Below are 17,729 nucleotides of genomic sequence, written 5' to 3'. Positions count from 1 at the left end.
ATGAATTAACCAATAACATCAATTTTTAATTTTTAATCCCATTCCATTTTTCAGATATCAATAGACCAAAAAAGATAACTAATGAACTATTTAATCAGTTACATGGATCCCACAAAGCATACATGGCTATTTTATAGGTAAAACTTCCTCTTGGTTGCTTCAGAACCATCGATGTGGGACAAATGAAACCAAACTCCAGAATGCTAGATGAGAATGTGTATATGCTATTTTTTAAAACTCTGAAGTTTGAACCATTCAATCAATCCAACAGCCAATACTAAAGGAATTCAATGTTTCAAATTAATCAAATTCCTGAAACAAATCAAAGTCTTTTAGTGACAATTCAGTTAATATAGATTGTGATAAAGAAATGGTCAGTGAAAAAAATATTGAGAATAGAAAGTCTATTGTTAAGGAATAAGAGAATGATGATGATGATGCTTTTGTGAAAGATATTAGACATAAATTAAGACACCAATTGACTCATTTGAAACACCAGGTTGCAAGAAACAAGAGAAAAAAAATACACAGTCGAGAATTATGCAGATACAAAGACACCAATCCCTCTACGAGAGCCCCATCTCCATTGAAATAGATCACCAATCGAAGGCACCAGGACCCTGCTAGATCTTCCCATTCTCCAAACCTGAGTTCTAACAGTCCACTTTTGAGACCAATTTCTATTAAATATTAATGTCAGTTTAATAGGATACTTTCTTACATAATTATTATTTTTTTTTTGAGGAAAGGATACTTTCTTACATAATTGTTTGACTAATAATTAGTTATGGCATTGTATTGTGCAATAGTTCTTTCTTATTAGATCCTAATTGTAACTGTGATACTTTCTAATAAATTCATAGAAAGGTTTCTTCCTTATGCTCATCACCACATGCTATGTCACATTGCGTCAACAAGTTAAAGGGTTGAGTGATTGGTACATTGTACAAAACTTGATATTATGACTCCTAAGTTGTATGAACTAATATCTATCTAGTGATAATTTTAGAATTCATTACAGTGCGATAAGCTTAGCTTAGATTAAACTATCCCAAAACATTGTAAAAGCAACTGAACAATGGAATATGATGAAAACAATTACGTAACAACAATTACGTAAGAACAATTATGTGATTAGAACTAGGATACTTTCTTACTTAATTGTTTGACCAGTAATTAGTTCTTTCTTATTATAACCTACAATTTCCTTAGGCATGGCAACAAAACCCGTGTCCATGGGTACCCACCCAAACCAACCCCGATTTGACGGATTTTCCACTATTTGACTGGTTTTGGGTATGGGTTTGGGTTTTCCCATGTTTTTAAATACGGGTATGGGACGGGTAACGACGATATATGTACTCACCCGGAACCCATACCCAAACCCTACCCAAATGTAGAAAGGTCATTGTTTTGTTTTTGTTGAGGGGGTTGATAATAATATGCCATGTTATTTGGTTTGATAATTGTCATGATATAAGAACTTTCATTGATAGTTAAAGGAGCAACTGAATTATTTGGTAAGGAAATGTTAAAATGAGCGCAAATTATTGGATAATGCATCACAACATTACCATTGAAGCTTAAAAAAAACTCTTTTTTTTATTAAAAAAAATTGATTCAGTGCTGGGACGGGGAAGAGGTAGGAATACCCGAACCCATTGGGGACGGGGATGAGATTCAATTTCTCATCCCCCGTTGGGTATGGGTAGGGTAACGGGTAAATATATGAGAGTAGGGGATGGGGATGGGAAAGGCAAAACCCGTCCCCACCCCGCCCCATTGCCATGCCTAAATTTCCTCTCCCATAATAGTTTTTTTATTTCTAATAATCTAGCAAAAAAAATCTAATAGACTCTGAAGAAAAATAGTATTGTGAGTCCATTTTAATATAATCAAAATTCGAATTCATTTTTTCTCTATTTTTTATTCACAATTTCATTGTCATCTACTTGTAAACCCTAATATAAGACATAAAACAACACAAAATGAAATTAAAATGAGTGAAATATTAATAAAGTGGATAAAATATGATTATTTAAAAGTGAATTCTATATTCTAAATTATAAAATTAACAACAAAATATTTAAATTTAATTATCACTGACATTTAAATTATAAAGAAATGAATTTACTTTTCTTAATTAAATGGTGGTTCAAAATTAGTAGATATCTGATAACGATTTTCGCAAGTGTACGAAATCGTGCAAGTAGTAAATTTAAAACGGTAAGACCGAGTGTCGAACTCGAGGATCGCGTTATACTGTCGAATAATATTTGTGACTTAGTTGAACAAAAAGGTATGAGATTGGTTTGATAGCAATAATGAAAATTAAGCAAGGTAAAATTGTTTGAACTTTATAATAATGAAATTGTCAGGGATGAGTTTCACTAGATGACTATCTTGAGTTAACAACTTGAATATGACAATTGAATCAGCTTATCGAATCATTACCGAATCCTCTAATTTATTCTTGCCCTAATTCCTTAGTGACAAAATCTTTAATCCTAAAATAACCCCTAATTCCTTAGTGAATTTAAGATTAGAATTAAGCATGAATGAACAAGAATTCTCAAATGGTTTCAAGGGTTTGCATCTATTCCTAGACTACAAAGGCAAGAATTTCTTATCTCAAAGCATTTATAAATTCCACTTCCGTTTCACAATATAAACCATAAATCAATTTAAAGGTGATCAATCAATAAAAGCATTAAGCATGGAGATAAGAAAAATAATTCAACAAGTTTCATCAATAATCATAATCAAATCATACGACAAAAGTATTCATCTAGGTCTACTCATCCCCAACAACGGAGGGTTTAGTTACTCATAACAATTAAACAAGAGAAAGAGATTAAAGAAGAATTACAAGAACAATCCATGAACGATTCTTGATAAATCTCCTTCAATGGTGTTGTAAGCCGCCTCCTCTCTGTTTTCTCTGCTAGGTCACAAGTTTCTCTGCTCAATAATGATAAAAAGATGCTTGCAATCTGATTAAAAACGTATTTATAGCATAACAGGCCCAACACGGGGCGCTTTGGACCCGACTAGGGCGCCTAGCGCCGGTGCACAGCTTGAAAATCACGAACAATCGCAGCGCTGCGCTGCTGCATGGGCGCCTAGCGCCCACTTCCAGAGAGCTGGCGCCTCTGCAATGCTCTCCTGGCGCCTAGCGCCCTCTTTAAGGTGTCTGGCGCCTCAAAAACGTGGTTCTGGCGCCTAGCGCCTGTTGGCCAGCAAGAATCTATCAGCAAACTTTAACCAAACATGTATCCATCCACTTTGAAGCTATCTTCTGACTCACCTTTTATCCGTCTCCATTCCTACATAACCAAACATCCTTGGAGCAAGTCAAATGTTCAACAATCATGCAATAAATTGCAAAGGAGATCAGCATAGTAAAACAATTAAAAACACACGAAAATAAGGAGAAATAAGTTATGCAATCACTCAAAAGAAACTTGGTTTAGAGGTAAAATTGAAGGTAATAACCTACATTTTTGTCGGTTATCACAACCCCAAACTTAAACATTGCTCGACCTCGAGTGATGCAAATGAAAAGCATTGACTGTCAGTTCCTAATTCCTAGCATAATATGAAGACGGCAGACATCGAATTAATTTTTTTTTTTTTAAGTGGGATTTCCCTCAGGTATGGTTACTAAAGCAGACATCTAAGTCATCCCCTGACGAAACAGCTTGGATCATTCCCCACATAGGTATATGGTGTGTGTGTGTGTGCAGTTCACTTTCTTCTTGCTCCTGTGTAAAAACAAACATCACAATGAATAACCCTAATCATGCCACTAAACATATGAATCAAATGACCATTTTCTTTCACATAAGCTAGATGGGAATTTTTGTTTCGTTGTGCTTCCCACACTAATTTATGCTACTCTATGTGCATTTCAGACTTATATTTACCAACATGATTCTTGTTATTCCTTACTATGCAAATTTCCACTCTCACTAAAGTTGCAACTTCATGTAATTACCAAATGGGATTTTTCACAAGGCTGCGTCGTAGGGGGACTAACAGAGCCTACTAATTCACCATAAAAGTCATCATCGGACCCTAACTCAACCTGAACAAAATACTTAATTCAAAAGATAATTGCTACAAATGAGAACTGACAGAAACTACTTTGACCTATAACTCCTAATGACATAGAAAATAAGTGCACTAATTGCAAGTTCTAAACAGGAAAATAAAAGATAAAGAGTTAAGCAGAGATGAAATTAATTGATGAAAGTAACTCATGTGCTTCTCTCTCCCGATGAAGATAACTAGTCCTCACTGAACTCTTCCCGGTCACTTCCTTCTCCGGACTCTCCACCAACCTCTTCAGTTTGAATTTCATCTGATGATTGCACCGGCATAGGGACCCAACCAACAAGTTGATCTAACTCCTCTGATGTTCGTGCTTCTGGAATAGTTACCTTCAAGCTCTTACCTATTACCCCTAGCGCCTTCATGACATCTTCATATTGGATTTGACCAGCTCTACGAAGGGCTTGCACATTTCCTTCTAAAACATCAATTCTCTCCTCACGACTTTGAGTGGTTTGGGCTGATTGGTGGGAGCTCCCTACACCTGACTGCCATCGAACCCTTTTCCCTTTTGGCTCATCAACATCGTCATCGTCATCCACCCCACAGTACTTGCGGACATAGTTCCAATCAATAACAGTATGTTTCTTCAAAGGAGGGAGAGATTTCATGTCAACCTTGGCCTTTTCACATAACAGGGTGATCAACCGAGGGAATGCCAACGCATTTGTGGCCGAGTTGGCGATGTTTTGAATCTGAGCATGAATAATTTTCCCGACATCAATTACTTTCCCGGTCATAATTGCTGAAATGAGGGCAGCTTTCTCCACTTTAATATCTGAAACATTCGAGCATGGAACTAGATTGGACCCAATATATGCTGACCAAATTTTTGGTAAAGGCACAAGCGACGAAGAGGGAAACTTTTTGGGCTTTCCGGTTGAATCCAACATCCAGTAGGTTCCATCCTTACATAACTCCTTCAAGAGGCTAACAGTGTTGACATTTTTTTTGAAGGCTGGCCATTCATCCCTAGTTTTGGGTAACTTGCTTTTCAACAGGGAATTAATAGTGTCAGCATCAAAAGAAATGTGTTTCCCTCTCACAAAACTTATCCCTTTTTGCTTATCTTTCTGTGGACAATACGCGTTGCAGTAGAACTCAACGACTAACTCAGCATATGCCTCCTTTTCTCCTGGATATGTCACTAAGTACTCCCAACCTCTCTTCTCAATCTGAATAGGGATTGGAGGCATATCATCTCCGGGTATCGAGAGCACCCTTTCATGAATGATACTCCGACGAGCAAGTAACCCCTTTCTGCTTTCACATTCTACAGAGAGAAACTTTTTGGCATCGAATTTTGGCACCGATGTGGCAGTTTTACCTCTTCCTGTTCGAGACATGGGATAATCTACAAAACAAGGTAGAATAAATGTTGTTTCACACAAACAGGTCAGTAGCTTCTTCACAAGGTGAGTTAGAACCCAATTCTCAGTCATTATCAACTTAGTTAGACAAATAACCTTCAAACTAGTGTTCCTTTGTATCAGGAAAAATATCAAACACCTAGAGGGCATCATGAAAATTATAACAACTAATACCAAGCATTCAATCTCATAAATTAAACCCAAAATAAAAACCACAAGCAGCAAATTAACATTCAAATTAACGTGACAGCAAATTACATCAAGCAATTTCGCATTCAAATTGAAATCAAAGAGTTGAAGAAACTTACTTGTGGAGTTTAGAAAACTTAACAAAAGAAAGGTGGGGATTCAGTGAAGAGAAGGGCTTATGCAATTGATGCAAGAGAAAGAAGCCCCTGTTGTTTTGCGTGAAAAGAGAACAGGGAAAGAATGGGCATCGATTTTTTTTCGGTTTTGTTTATAATATATACTTTTCTTTTTTTTTTTTTTTATAACGAAAAGTTAAAAAACAAATAATAAACACAATGAAAAGTTGCAACGCAACTTCAATTTTTTTTTTTTTTTTTTTTTTTTAAAGAAAATGACTACAAACTTAAAACAAGAAAAACGAAGAAAATTAATTAAAACAAAGTCTAAAACTAACAAACTATTATGAAAATGACGAGTAATCGCAACCCCAAACTTACTATGTTGCTTGTCCTCGAGTAACAGAATAGCTAAAAAGTCAAAGTTTGCACAAATATGAAAAATTTACTTACCTTTCCGAGAGGGTGCTCAAATCCTTGTTTGTCCCACCTCAGACGTTGACTAGCTTACCACTTTCGCTCAAGCGGGGCAGACTTAGAGAAGATAGCTTATTCTTTCAACCACACTCTTTTCCCTATTCTCTTCCTCACCAATTCTCAAAGCCAGTGGGGCTGGTCATATCGCATTTGCCCGCTCAACTCAACATGTTAATGCATTTTCCTATGAACTTGAAGAAATTCTAAACAATCCTTCAAAGTCAAGTACCATCACACACACTTTAGAGGTCTTTCAGGATTGTAACGTGGCTTGGGTTAAGGGTGGATAAATTTGGGAAAGTGGACTAAACAAAAGAATTGGAGTTAGATACACACTATGGATCCCTAAAAATTAAAGTACTTCCAACCTTCAATCTCTTTGCCAAAACAACATGGGAACTAGTAAAACTGCTTATTCATTATCTACATTTTTTTTTTTTTAAGAGACCAATTTATTTTATTTTTTTGATTCCTTGGCTCTTATTTTTCTAATTTTTTTCTTCTGTAGACCCCCTTTTTTTTTTTTTTTTTAAGTCTACCATTTTTCATTTTTTTTTTTGTTTACCAAGTTTTACTAGTACCTCACCTTAAACTTACAACGTTGCTAATTTCAAAGGCAACCCCAAACTTAGTTTTAAACTCAATATCAAGTACCTATGGTTCTATCTAACTCCAAAGAAATTAAACAAATGTAACATTTTGGGTTTAAAACTTGTGACACGGTTTGTCACGAAAACAACAAAGAATTTTGCATGGAGGCTCAAAGGGGTTAGCAAAGGATAATCACAATAATCAGGGTGGCTTGAAAAGGCTCAGAGTACCAAACAAGTGCCTCGTGTGTATGACAATACGACCAATAGACTGTAGAGAACTAATGCAAACTCGAGGAAAATAACATTGAAACATGGATACTCACAAATGAAAGAAATATGGTAAATAAAATGGAAAGTATTTGGCTCAAATTCCTCACCGGTTATGCTATAGAGAAAAGTAGTGGTGATTCTGATGAGCATCTTCCGCAGCAAGCCCCATAGTAATGCTCTTGAACTTTAGAAGTAAGCTAGCCCTCTGTCTTGATGGTAAAAACAGCTCTCTGAGACAAAAACAATTTTAATGAATATTTTTCATTTTTTTTTTAAATGGAAAGGTTATGAAATTCATGCACTTCAACAAGCATTGTTACAACTGAGTAGCAACCAAGGGTGCAACATCATCGACACTTGCATAATTTAACTAAACTTGACTCAAAAGATTTTTTTTTTTCTTTTTTTTTATATAGACAAAGACTCGACTCAACAAAGACTTGACTCAAAACACAATTTTTTTTTAACTCAACAAGAATAAAAAAAACAGAACAAAAACAAGGAAAAAGATAACTCCCTCAGATGGGTTGCCTCCCATCAAGCGCTGGTTTACCGTCCTAAGCTTGACGCACCATTTTTTAAATGGTTTGCAATGTGATGGACTAGGTTGGACGCTCAGACTCTCCCCCATAGTATGGTTTGAGTCTTTGTCCATTCACCTTGAATGTTCTTTCTGAGTCTGGATCCTTCACTTCAACAGCACCATATGGGAAAACTTTTGAAACTTTGAATGGACCAGACCACCTTGATTTCAACTTTCCGGGAAACAATCTCAACCTGGAATTGAAAAGTAGAACTAGTTGCCCTTCCCGAAATTCCCTATTTTGGATCTTTTTGTCATGCCATTTCTTTGTTTTTTCTTTAAAAATTTTGGCATTTTCATAGGCGAAATTCCGGAACTCGTCCAACTCATGAAGTTGAAGAATTCTAGATTCACCCGCTTTAGACAGATCAAAATTTAGGAATTTGGTGGCCCATAATGCTTTATGTTCTAGTTCCAATGGTAAGTGACAAGATTTTCCATAAATAATTTGAAAAGGAGACATACCTATAGGAGTTTTGAATGCGGTCCTGTATGCCCACAAGGCATCATCAAGCTTAAGTGACCAATCCTTTCGGGACGAGTTCACAGTTTTTTCAAGGATTTGCTTGATTTGCCTATTTGACACTTCTACTTGGCCACTTGTCTGAGGGTGGTAAGGTGTGGCAATCCGATGATGCACATTGTACTTTTTCAACAACGCCTCCATCTTTCGATTGAGGAAGTGGGTGCCTTCATCACTAATTAGCGCTCTAGGTACCCCAAAGCGTGAAAAAATATTTTTCTTAAGAAAGGCAACCACTACTTGAGCATCATTGGTTTGCGTGGCAATTGCTTCTACCCACTTAGAAACGTAATCCACTGCCACCAAAATGTACATCTTTGAGCATGAGGATGGGAATGGTCCCATGAAATCAATTCCCCATACATCAAAGATTTCCACTTCTAACACGGGGTTTTGTGGCATCTCGTTTCTTTTTGAAATATTTCCTGTGCGTTGGCAGCGATCACATTTCTTAACATAGGTGAAGGCATCTTTAAAAAGAGTAGGCCAGAACAGGCCTGATTGAAGGACTTTTGCAGCAGTCCTATCCCCACTAAAATGTCCCCCGTAGCTGGAGTCATGACAATGCCACAACACCTTTTCCTGTTCATCTTCGGGGACACACCTTCTTAACAAACCATCAACCCCCCTTTTGTACAAAAATGGTTCATCCCACACATATGACTTGCAGTCATGCAGGAATTTCTTACGTTGTTGGGAGTTAAAGTCAAGAGGTATAATCTTACCCACCATGTAGTTCGCAAAGTCCGCGAACCACGGCACCATCGTAACAGCTAAGATGTGCTCATCAGTAAAGAGGTCCTGGATAGGCCTCTCCTCCTCCGTTTCATCCATCTTCTCCAAACGAGAAAGGTGATCAGCCACCATGTTCTCCGATCCTTTCTTGTCACGGATCTCTAAATCAAATTCCTGCAACAACAGTATCCACCTAAGAAGCCTTGGCTTAGATTCCTGCTTAGAAAACAAATACCTTAGTGCAGCATGGTCAGTGTAAACAATAACTTTAGACCCTAACAAGTAAGATCTAAATTTATCAAAAGCATAAACAACAGCCAGAAGTTCTTTTTCAGTGGTGGCATAATTAAGTTGTGCCGGATTCAGCACATGACTTGCATAATAAATTACATGCAACAATTTATCTTTTCTTTGACCAAGCACTGCCCCAACAGCTATGTCACTTGCATCACACATAATTTCAAAAGGTAGTGACCAATCAGGTGCAATGACAATAGGGGCAGTGATCAATTTTTGCTTCAAAGTGTTAAAAGCTTTTAAACACTCATCATTGAATTGGAAAGGGATGTCTTTGACAAGCAGGTTAGTGAGGGGTTTTGCTATTTTTGAAAAATCTTTAATGAACCTCCTATAAAAACCTGCATGGCCTAAAAAGCTTCTAATGCCTTTCTCATTGGTGGGAGGAGGAAGTTTTTCTATTACTTCAATTTTTGCTTGGTCAACTTCTATCCCCTTGTGGGAGATTCGGTGACCCAAAACAATTCCTTCTCTTACCATGAAATGACATTTTTCCCAGTTTAGGACTAAATTAGTTTTTTGACATCTTTCCAATACAAGAGATAAATTATGCAAACAATTATCAAAAGAAGAGCCAAAGACAGAGAAATCGTCCATAAAAACTTCGATATGTTTTTCAAGCATATCGGAGAATATGGACATAACACACCTTTGAAACGTGGCAGGGGCATTGCATAGCCCAAATGGCATCCTCCTGTAAGCAAATATCCCATAAGGACATGTGAAAGCAGTTTTCTCCTGGTCCTCTGGTGCTACAGCAATCTGGTTGTAACCGGAGTAACCGTCCAAGAAGCAGTAGTACTCATGACCCGCCAACCTCTCAAGCATCTGATCAATGAAAGGTAGTGGGAAGTGATCCTTCCTGGTTGCAGTGTTCAGCCTTCTGTAGTCTATGCATACTCTCCACCCAGTGACTGTGCGAGTTGGGATCAACTCATTCTTCTCATTCATCACCACGGTTGTCCCGCCCTTTTTAGGAACAACTTGGACAGGACTAACCCACGAACTGTCTGAAATGGGATAGATAATACCTGCTTCAAGTAGCTTGACAACCTCTTTTCTGATTACCTCCTTCATGGCTGGATTGAGTCTTCGTTGTGGTTGCACCACCGGCTTGTAATTATCCTCCATCAAGATCTTATGCATGCAGAACGTAGGACTTATGCCTTTCAAGTCATCAATGGACCAGCCTAGAGCTCCCTTGTACATTCTAAGCACCCTTAATAGTTTCTCTTCTTCAAGTTTGCTCAAACTAGCACTTATGATAGCTGGGTACTTCTCTTTCTCACCAAGGAACACATACTTCAAGTGAGGAGGTAATGGTTTGAGTTCAACTACCGGTTCTTTCTTTGATTTTTCCACAACTTCTTCTTGAGGATGTAATTCCTCCCACCTAGTAGGGGTGCGACGGTTGTGGGATGGGCAAGCCTCTAACATAGCTAGAACTTCACATTCATGGGGGTCTTCACTTTCTTCAGCAACCTCTGGTGGTAAACTCAAGACTCTTTCAAGTGGTAAAGCTGGCACTTCTTTTTGTAATTTTTCTTTCACAAAGGATTTGATCAAATTTACCCTATAGCATTTCTCCTTTTCTTCAGGATGTTTCATAGCTTTGAGTACATTTAGCTTGACCACTTCATCAAAGAATTTCAAAGTCAATGTACCATCTTCCATATCAATCAAACACCTTCCAGTTTGTAAGAACGGACGTCCTAGTATCAATGGGATGTCATCATCTTCTTCCATCTCAAGAACAACAAAATCTACCGGAAAGATGAATTTATCAACCTTCACAAGAACATCTTCAACTATGCCATAAGGAAATTTGTAGGACTTATCTGCAAACTGCAATGTCATCCTTGTATCTCTTACCCTTCCGATGCCAAGTTTCTTGTAGATGGACAGCGGCATCAAGCTCACACTAGCTCCAAGATCAATCAAAGCTTTCTTGAAAGTTCTATCCCCAATGGTACAAGGAATAGTGACACTCCCGGGGTCTTTTAGTTTCCTTGGTATTTTTCTTTGTAAGACCGCACTACACTGCTCGGTGAGCATCACATCTTCATCATCAATTGTTCTCTTCCTTGAAAGGATGTCCTTCATGAATTTTGCATATGAAGGCATTTGTTGGAGAGCTTCAGCAAATGGGATGTTGATTTGTAACTTCTTGAACATCTCGATGAATTTTGCAAAGCACTTCTCATCTTTTTCTCTCTTCAACCTTTGAGGATAAGGCAGCTTGATTTGTGGCTTTGGGAGGTCATCGTTCTTTTTCTTTTCTGGCTCTTCGACAACCTGAGTATCAACAACATCACGCACTTCAACCTCCACTTCAATTAGTTCAGGAGATGGGTCACCTTCATCATGTTTAGCTTGAGATGATAGTGATTCATCCCTCTTCATGCTTCTTGTGGTAACCATGTTCACATTTTCATGATCCCTTGGATTGACGACAGTGTTGCTTGGAAGGGTTCCTGGAGCTCGTTGTGAGAGTTGTTGAGCAATTTGACCAACTTGAGTTTCAAGATTTTTGATTGAAGCCCTTGTATTCTTTTGAGCCTCTCTGGTTTCTTGAGCTAAGGAATTCATGTTGGTTGCCATTGCTTCTATAGCTAACTCCCAATCAGCCTTCTTTGGAGCTTGGTTTGATGGACCTCCTTGATAACCCCCTTGTTGTTGATTTTGAGAACCACCTTGTTGATTTTTCCATGAGAAATTTGGATGGTTCCTCCAGCCTGGATTATATGTATTTGCAAAAGGGTTATTTCTAACCTGGTTCCCTTGACTGCTGAGGTAGTTCACCATCTCCACTTGGGTTGCATCCATGGGCACATCACAATGCATAGTGAAATGAGGGCCAGCACACCAATCACATTTGACAGTGTTCATTTGATTCACCGGAGCAACTTGGGGTTGAGTTAAGTTAAGTGCTGCCATTTTCTTTGACACTTCAGCAGCTACTGCATCTTGAATCTGCTTACCAGTTAATATGTTTTGAGCATTTTTGAACTCAAGTTGATTCAGATCTATGAGTCCTCCCCTTGTGCCACCAGTTCTATCATACATCTCCATTTGTTCATTAAGTGCAACAGCTTCAATGATTTTGATTATTTGAGAGGCGGTTTTGAAATTTATGGAACCACCGGAAGCTGTGTCTAGGACTTGTCTAGTAGCCAGACGTAGACCATTACAGAAAATCTGCATTTGAACTGTAGTATCAAAGTTGTGCTCGGGACATGATGAGAGTAGCTTCTTGTACCTTTTATACGCTTCTCCCAAAGACTCTCCCTCTTTCTGTTGGAAGCTGGAAATGTCTTGTCGCCTTCTCACAAACAGGGCTGTAGGAAAGAATTGCTCCAAGAACTTGTCTTCCATCTCATTCCAAGTTGTTATGCTACCAGCAGGTAAGGAATCAAACCACTCATAAGCGTCATCAGTCAAAGTAAACGGAAAAAGTCTCGACCGTTTGGCTTCTTCAGAATGCCCTTGCACTTTTGCTGTCTCACAGAGTATCAAGAAACTCTTCAAGTGCTTGTTGGCATCTTCATTGTACTTTCCAGCATACTGATTCTCTTTCAACTCCCGCAATAGACCGGGATTGATCTCAAACTTGTCCACCGTTACAGGCTGATTAGTAATGGTCAACCTGTTTCGGTTTCTGTCACGGGCCCCATAGTCTCCAAGAAGTCTTTCTGCAGGTTGGGGCTGTGGCCCTGGTGTTTCCTCCATCTCTTCGTTTACTTCAAGCACCTCTTCTTCCGTGTCAGCCTCCACCTTACTTGCCTCTTCTTGTTCCCTAAGTTTCCTGAGTTTTGTTTCTTTCCGGATTGCTCGGCAGTACTTTTCAACTTCTGGAATAAAGGTAAGTTCAGCTGAGGGCTGGCCTCGCATACAAGGTTAGAAAAAGAGTGAGTGATAATTTAAAATAAAATAAAAGCAATAATTTTGTTGCAGAGCAAAAAATTTCAATTAAGAAAAATAAAATTCAACAGTGATTTGGCAATCCCCGGCAGCGGCGCCAAAAACTTGATAACGATTTTCGCAAGTGTACGAAATCGTGCAAGTAGTAAATTTAAAACGGTAAGACCGAGTGTCGAACTCGAGGATCGCGTTATACTGTCGAATAATATTTGTGACTTAGTTGAACAAAAAGGTATGAGATTGGTTTGATAGCAATAATGAAAATTAAGCAAGGTAAAATTGTTTGAACTTTATAATAATGAAATTGTCAGGGATGAGTTTCACTAGATGACTATCTTGAGTTAACAACTTGAATATGACAATTGAATCAGCTTATCGAATCATTACCGAATCCTCTAATTTATTCTTGCCCTAATTCCTTAGTGACAAAATCTTTAATCCTAAAATAACCCCTAATTCCTTAGTGAATTTAAGATTAGAATTAAGCATGAATGAACAAGAATTCTCAAATGGTTTCAAGGGTTTGCATCTATTCCTAGACTACAAAGGCAAGAATTTCTTATCTCAAAGCATTTATAAATTCCACTTCCGTTTCACAATATAAACCATAAATCAATTTAAAGGTGATCAATCAATAAAAGCATTAAGCATGGAGATAAGAAAAATAATTCAACAAGTTTCATCAATAATCATAATCAAATCATACGACAAAAGTATTCATCTAGGTCTACTCATCCCCAACAACGGAGGGTTTAGTTACTCATAACAATTAAACAAGAGAAAGAGATTAAAGAAGAATTACAAGAACAATCCATGAACGATTCTTGATAAATCTCCTTCAATGGTGTTGTAAGCCGCCTCCTCTCTGTTTTCTCTGCTAGGTCACAAGTTTCTCTGCTCAATAATGATAAAAAGATGCTTGCAATCTGATTAAAAACGTATTTATAGCATAACAGGCCCAACACGGGGCGCTTTGGACCCGACTAGGGCGCCTAGCGCCCTCTTTAAGGTGTCTGGCGCCTCAAAAACGTGGTTCTGGCGCCTAGCGCCTGTTGGCCAGCAAGAATCTATCAGCAAACTTTAACCAAACATGTATCCATCCACTTTGAAGCTATCTTCTGACTCACCTTTTATCCGTCTCCATTCCTACATAACCAAACATCCTTGGAGCAAGTCAAATGTTCAACAATCATGCAATAAATTGCAAAGGAGATCAGCATAGTAAAACAATTAAAAACACACGAAAATAAGGAGAAATAAGTTATGCAATCACTCAAAAGAAACTTGGTTTAGAGGTAAAATTGAAGGTAATAACCTACATTTTTGTCGGTTATCAATATCATAAAATTGTTTGTTTATGTTAAAATAGAATAATGTGTGTTGCATATTTAATTATTAGGGAGGAGGCTGTAATTCAAGTATCTCATAAGGGAAGAGAGTATAAGTTCTACTTTTTAAGGGAGATATATTTTATAATACAAGAGGAGGGAAGTGTAATTCAAGCTTTTCTTAGGTGATGAGAGCGTAATTTACCCAAATCAAAACTATCTCAAGCGTAGGAAGGATCAAATTTAATGTAGTTTTAAATATTTAATCTAACAAATTAAATTATAGGTTAATGTATTCAATTTTTTAGAAAATAATCGAAGTATTATATTTCCTTAAAAAAAAGTGTTATATATATAATTGAGCTAACTTGTAAAATGAGTCAAACTATCAAATTCAGCTTAATAAATTAACAAACTTAATTTTCAATATTTTCAATTAACTCAAGTCAGTTCATTTGGTTTATTAACCAACCAAATTCAATTAACTATCTAATCAAATTCAATTAATAATCTAATCGAGTTTGAGTTTAAGATTATATAGAACAAACAAGAATTTAGGCAAATAACCTTTAAAACACGATGTTTGCATTTTTTTCTTTTTGGTTGCACATGATGTGAGCATTTAGAGAGAAAGGATTTATTTCTTTAGATAATATATCCATCCAAAAAAAATAATAATAAATGAGACTCAGGTTATTTAGTACATTGACTTCTGAAGTAGATTGAGGATTCAAAAACACTTAATAACATTAATTTTTAAATCCACAGTGCCCTCCAAAAATTAAAATACCAAAACATTTTACTAATGACCTACTTAATAATTCATTATAACTTTGTGGACTCTAAGAGTCCGTTTGGTGCGCATGATAGGATAGACATATGATCAGGGTCGGGGGTGCGACGGCCTAGGGCCCCTATCAGTAGGGGGCCCTATGGTTTTACGAAAGGGGGTGTATATAGAAATATTTGGTATTTGGGGGGTGTGTATAGCAAAGATTACTGAAAGGCCCAAACATGTTGAAAGTCTGTATTGAAGCCTGTTAATATTTATGACTCTTTTGTCTCAATTTGCTATATATACCCCTTTATATACAAAGATTTCTATCTACACGCTCCCTATAAATTTTTTAGTTTTTCTTAATAATGTGTCAAACAAATTATTATCGAATACATTTGTAATATTTTTTTAGGCCCTTTGTTTCAAATAATGTGCCTCACTAATATTAAATATATTTATCATATTTATTATCCAAAAAATTGGGAAATTTATAACAAAACAAATTATATTTTAGTTGAAAATAAGCCTACTAGAGAAATTAATCTTAATGTTGTCTTTCAAAGGTCCCAAAAAATTAAATTATATCATCGTGTTAAATCATGTGAGACGAATTCTGGATCATGTGGCCCATTCATCTTTTTTTGTTTTTTTGTTCTTTTTGGTAGTAAAAAGCGGGGAAAAAAAGAAAAGAAGACATGATAAAATCACAATAAAGAGTTAAAAAAAATTATGATGTATTATGTAAGGGGCCCTTTTTCATATTATGCCTAAGGCCTGTAAAACTCTAGGAACGGCCCTGCATATGATAAGATTAGAAAATGGATAAAGATATGATATGATAGTGATATATATATATATATATATATATATATATATATATATATATAAAATAAAAAATATATATAGTAATAAGAGTATCGTTCCGACAGGGAGTTAGATGTAGTAAATCCGCAAGTGCACGGTTTACCGAAGTAGTAATAAGAGTATTGTTCCGACAGGGAGTTATGAATTCAATTAACTTTCAACAATGATTAATAGTTTGGATTTTTAATTGAAAGAAAATAACAATAATAATAAAAGGTGCCTTGAGATTATTGGTCCGTCATGGTGACAAACCCTTCTCAAATCAAACCTTAAACCTAGAACTTTATGTTAGACCTTTTTTCTAAAGACAAGTTTCTTTTTACCCTATCACATCTCCTTTTGGTCTCAGTGAGTGTGTTTCTCTAGCAACCACGCCTATTTTCATGGTTGATTGCTATTGAAATCCTTGAAGCTCGAAACTTTATTGTCTCAAGGTTTGCTAGACTATTTTCATGTTTCGCAATCCTTGTCTATATTCACTTGTTCCAATATTAAAACTTCATCTTTCGATACATCGCTTAATATTTGTGATGAGTCTATAACAACTAATAAACTTCATCTTTCGATCCATCGATTAATATTTGTTATTGATTATAAGAACGGTGAAATAGATTAGAAATTAGGTTTACATAAAATTAGGATTCAAGGCTTGGATTGATTAGGATTACGTCATTAGACTTATCCAACAATCCCAAGACAAGAAGAGTCTACTCACTCACGTTCATTGTAGACATCACGTTCATTGTAGACATAGAAGAGAAGAGAAGAAGAAGAAGAAGAAGAAGAACATAAAAGTAAATAAAATAAGGAGAATGCTAACTAGTGCCTTAAGGGCATTGGTTAACAACTAAACACAAGTAAGTTTTTAATAAAAAGTAGTATAATTACTACTTGATCAAATGTAACATCTTACATTTCCAAGACAAAACTTCTACTTTTAGATTTCATAACCATTGCCCTTAGGGCACTCGTTAGCAAGACCCATAAAATAAAGGTGAACTTTTATTCCAAGAACAAAAGATGAATTGTTGTGATAGCTAGCTACTCTATTTATAGTTTACAGTGACTTAAGCCCTAAGAAATATAACACTAGAATGTTCCACAAGAAACCATGGGCTTTTAGGTCAGAAGGAAACTAATAGGTATCTTGTCCGGGAAGCAGAAAAGCAGCAAAAGTGATCCTGAAGGCTAGCACGGCCGTGTGGCTGGTGGCACGGGCCGTGCCAAGTTTCTGACTTGGGGGATGTTATATTTTTGCACCGAATCTTCTTATTTTCATCCCGAATCAGCTCTCAATCCCTTTCTTTTGCTCCAAGACGCAATCTTTAGAATATTTGTTCCTGAAATTAAATAACATGCAATTGAAGTAAAATAATTCTAAAAAGGAAATAAACTTAAATAAAATAAATTCAAATATAAATAAAGCAAACTCAAATATTGTATTAAAAACATTAATTATGAAGAAAGTTATAAAGAATTATGGAAAAAAAAATTGTCCACAAAATTGGTTGCACAAAACATATTCGGAAGCAAAAATGATTGGAGTAACATTGGGAAGCAAATCGATTGCAG

At 36.6% G+C, this 17,729-nt stretch overlaps 2 protein-coding genes across 2 annotated transcripts; both read right to left on the bottom strand.

Annotated features, from left to right (window-relative positions):
- Positions 1-2,723: 2,723 nt before the first annotated feature.
- Positions 2,724-5,921, bottom strand: LOC146916736 (uncharacterized). Its single transcript, XM_085718705.1, has 2 exons — positions 5,792-5,921; positions 2,724-5,467 (listed from the first exon to the last, which is right to left on the bottom strand). The coding sequence occupies exon 2, from the start codon at positions 5,457-5,459 to the stop codon at positions 4,290-4,292; it is 1,170 nt and encodes a 389-aa protein (XP_085574831.1). The 5' UTR covers positions 5,460-5,467; positions 5,792-5,921; the 3' UTR covers positions 2,724-4,289.
- A 1,602-nt stretch (positions 5,922-7,523) lies between these two features.
- Positions 7,524-13,157, bottom strand: LOC146916735 (uncharacterized). Its single transcript, XM_085721721.1, has one exon. The coding sequence runs from the start codon at positions 13,155-13,157 to the stop codon at positions 7,731-7,733; it is 5,427 nt and encodes a 1,808-aa protein (XP_085577847.1). The 3' UTR covers positions 7,524-7,730.
- Positions 13,158-17,729: the final 4,572 nt, after the last annotated feature.

Source organism: Medicago sativa, chromosome 6, assembly GCF_051527215.1.
Source record: "Medicago sativa cultivar Bolivia chromosome 6, Bolivia_mono, whole genome shotgun sequence".
NCBI lineage: Eukaryota > Viridiplantae > Streptophyta > Magnoliopsida > Fabales > Fabaceae > Medicago > Medicago sativa.
This window is presented reverse-complemented; position numbering and strand designations above follow the sequence as displayed.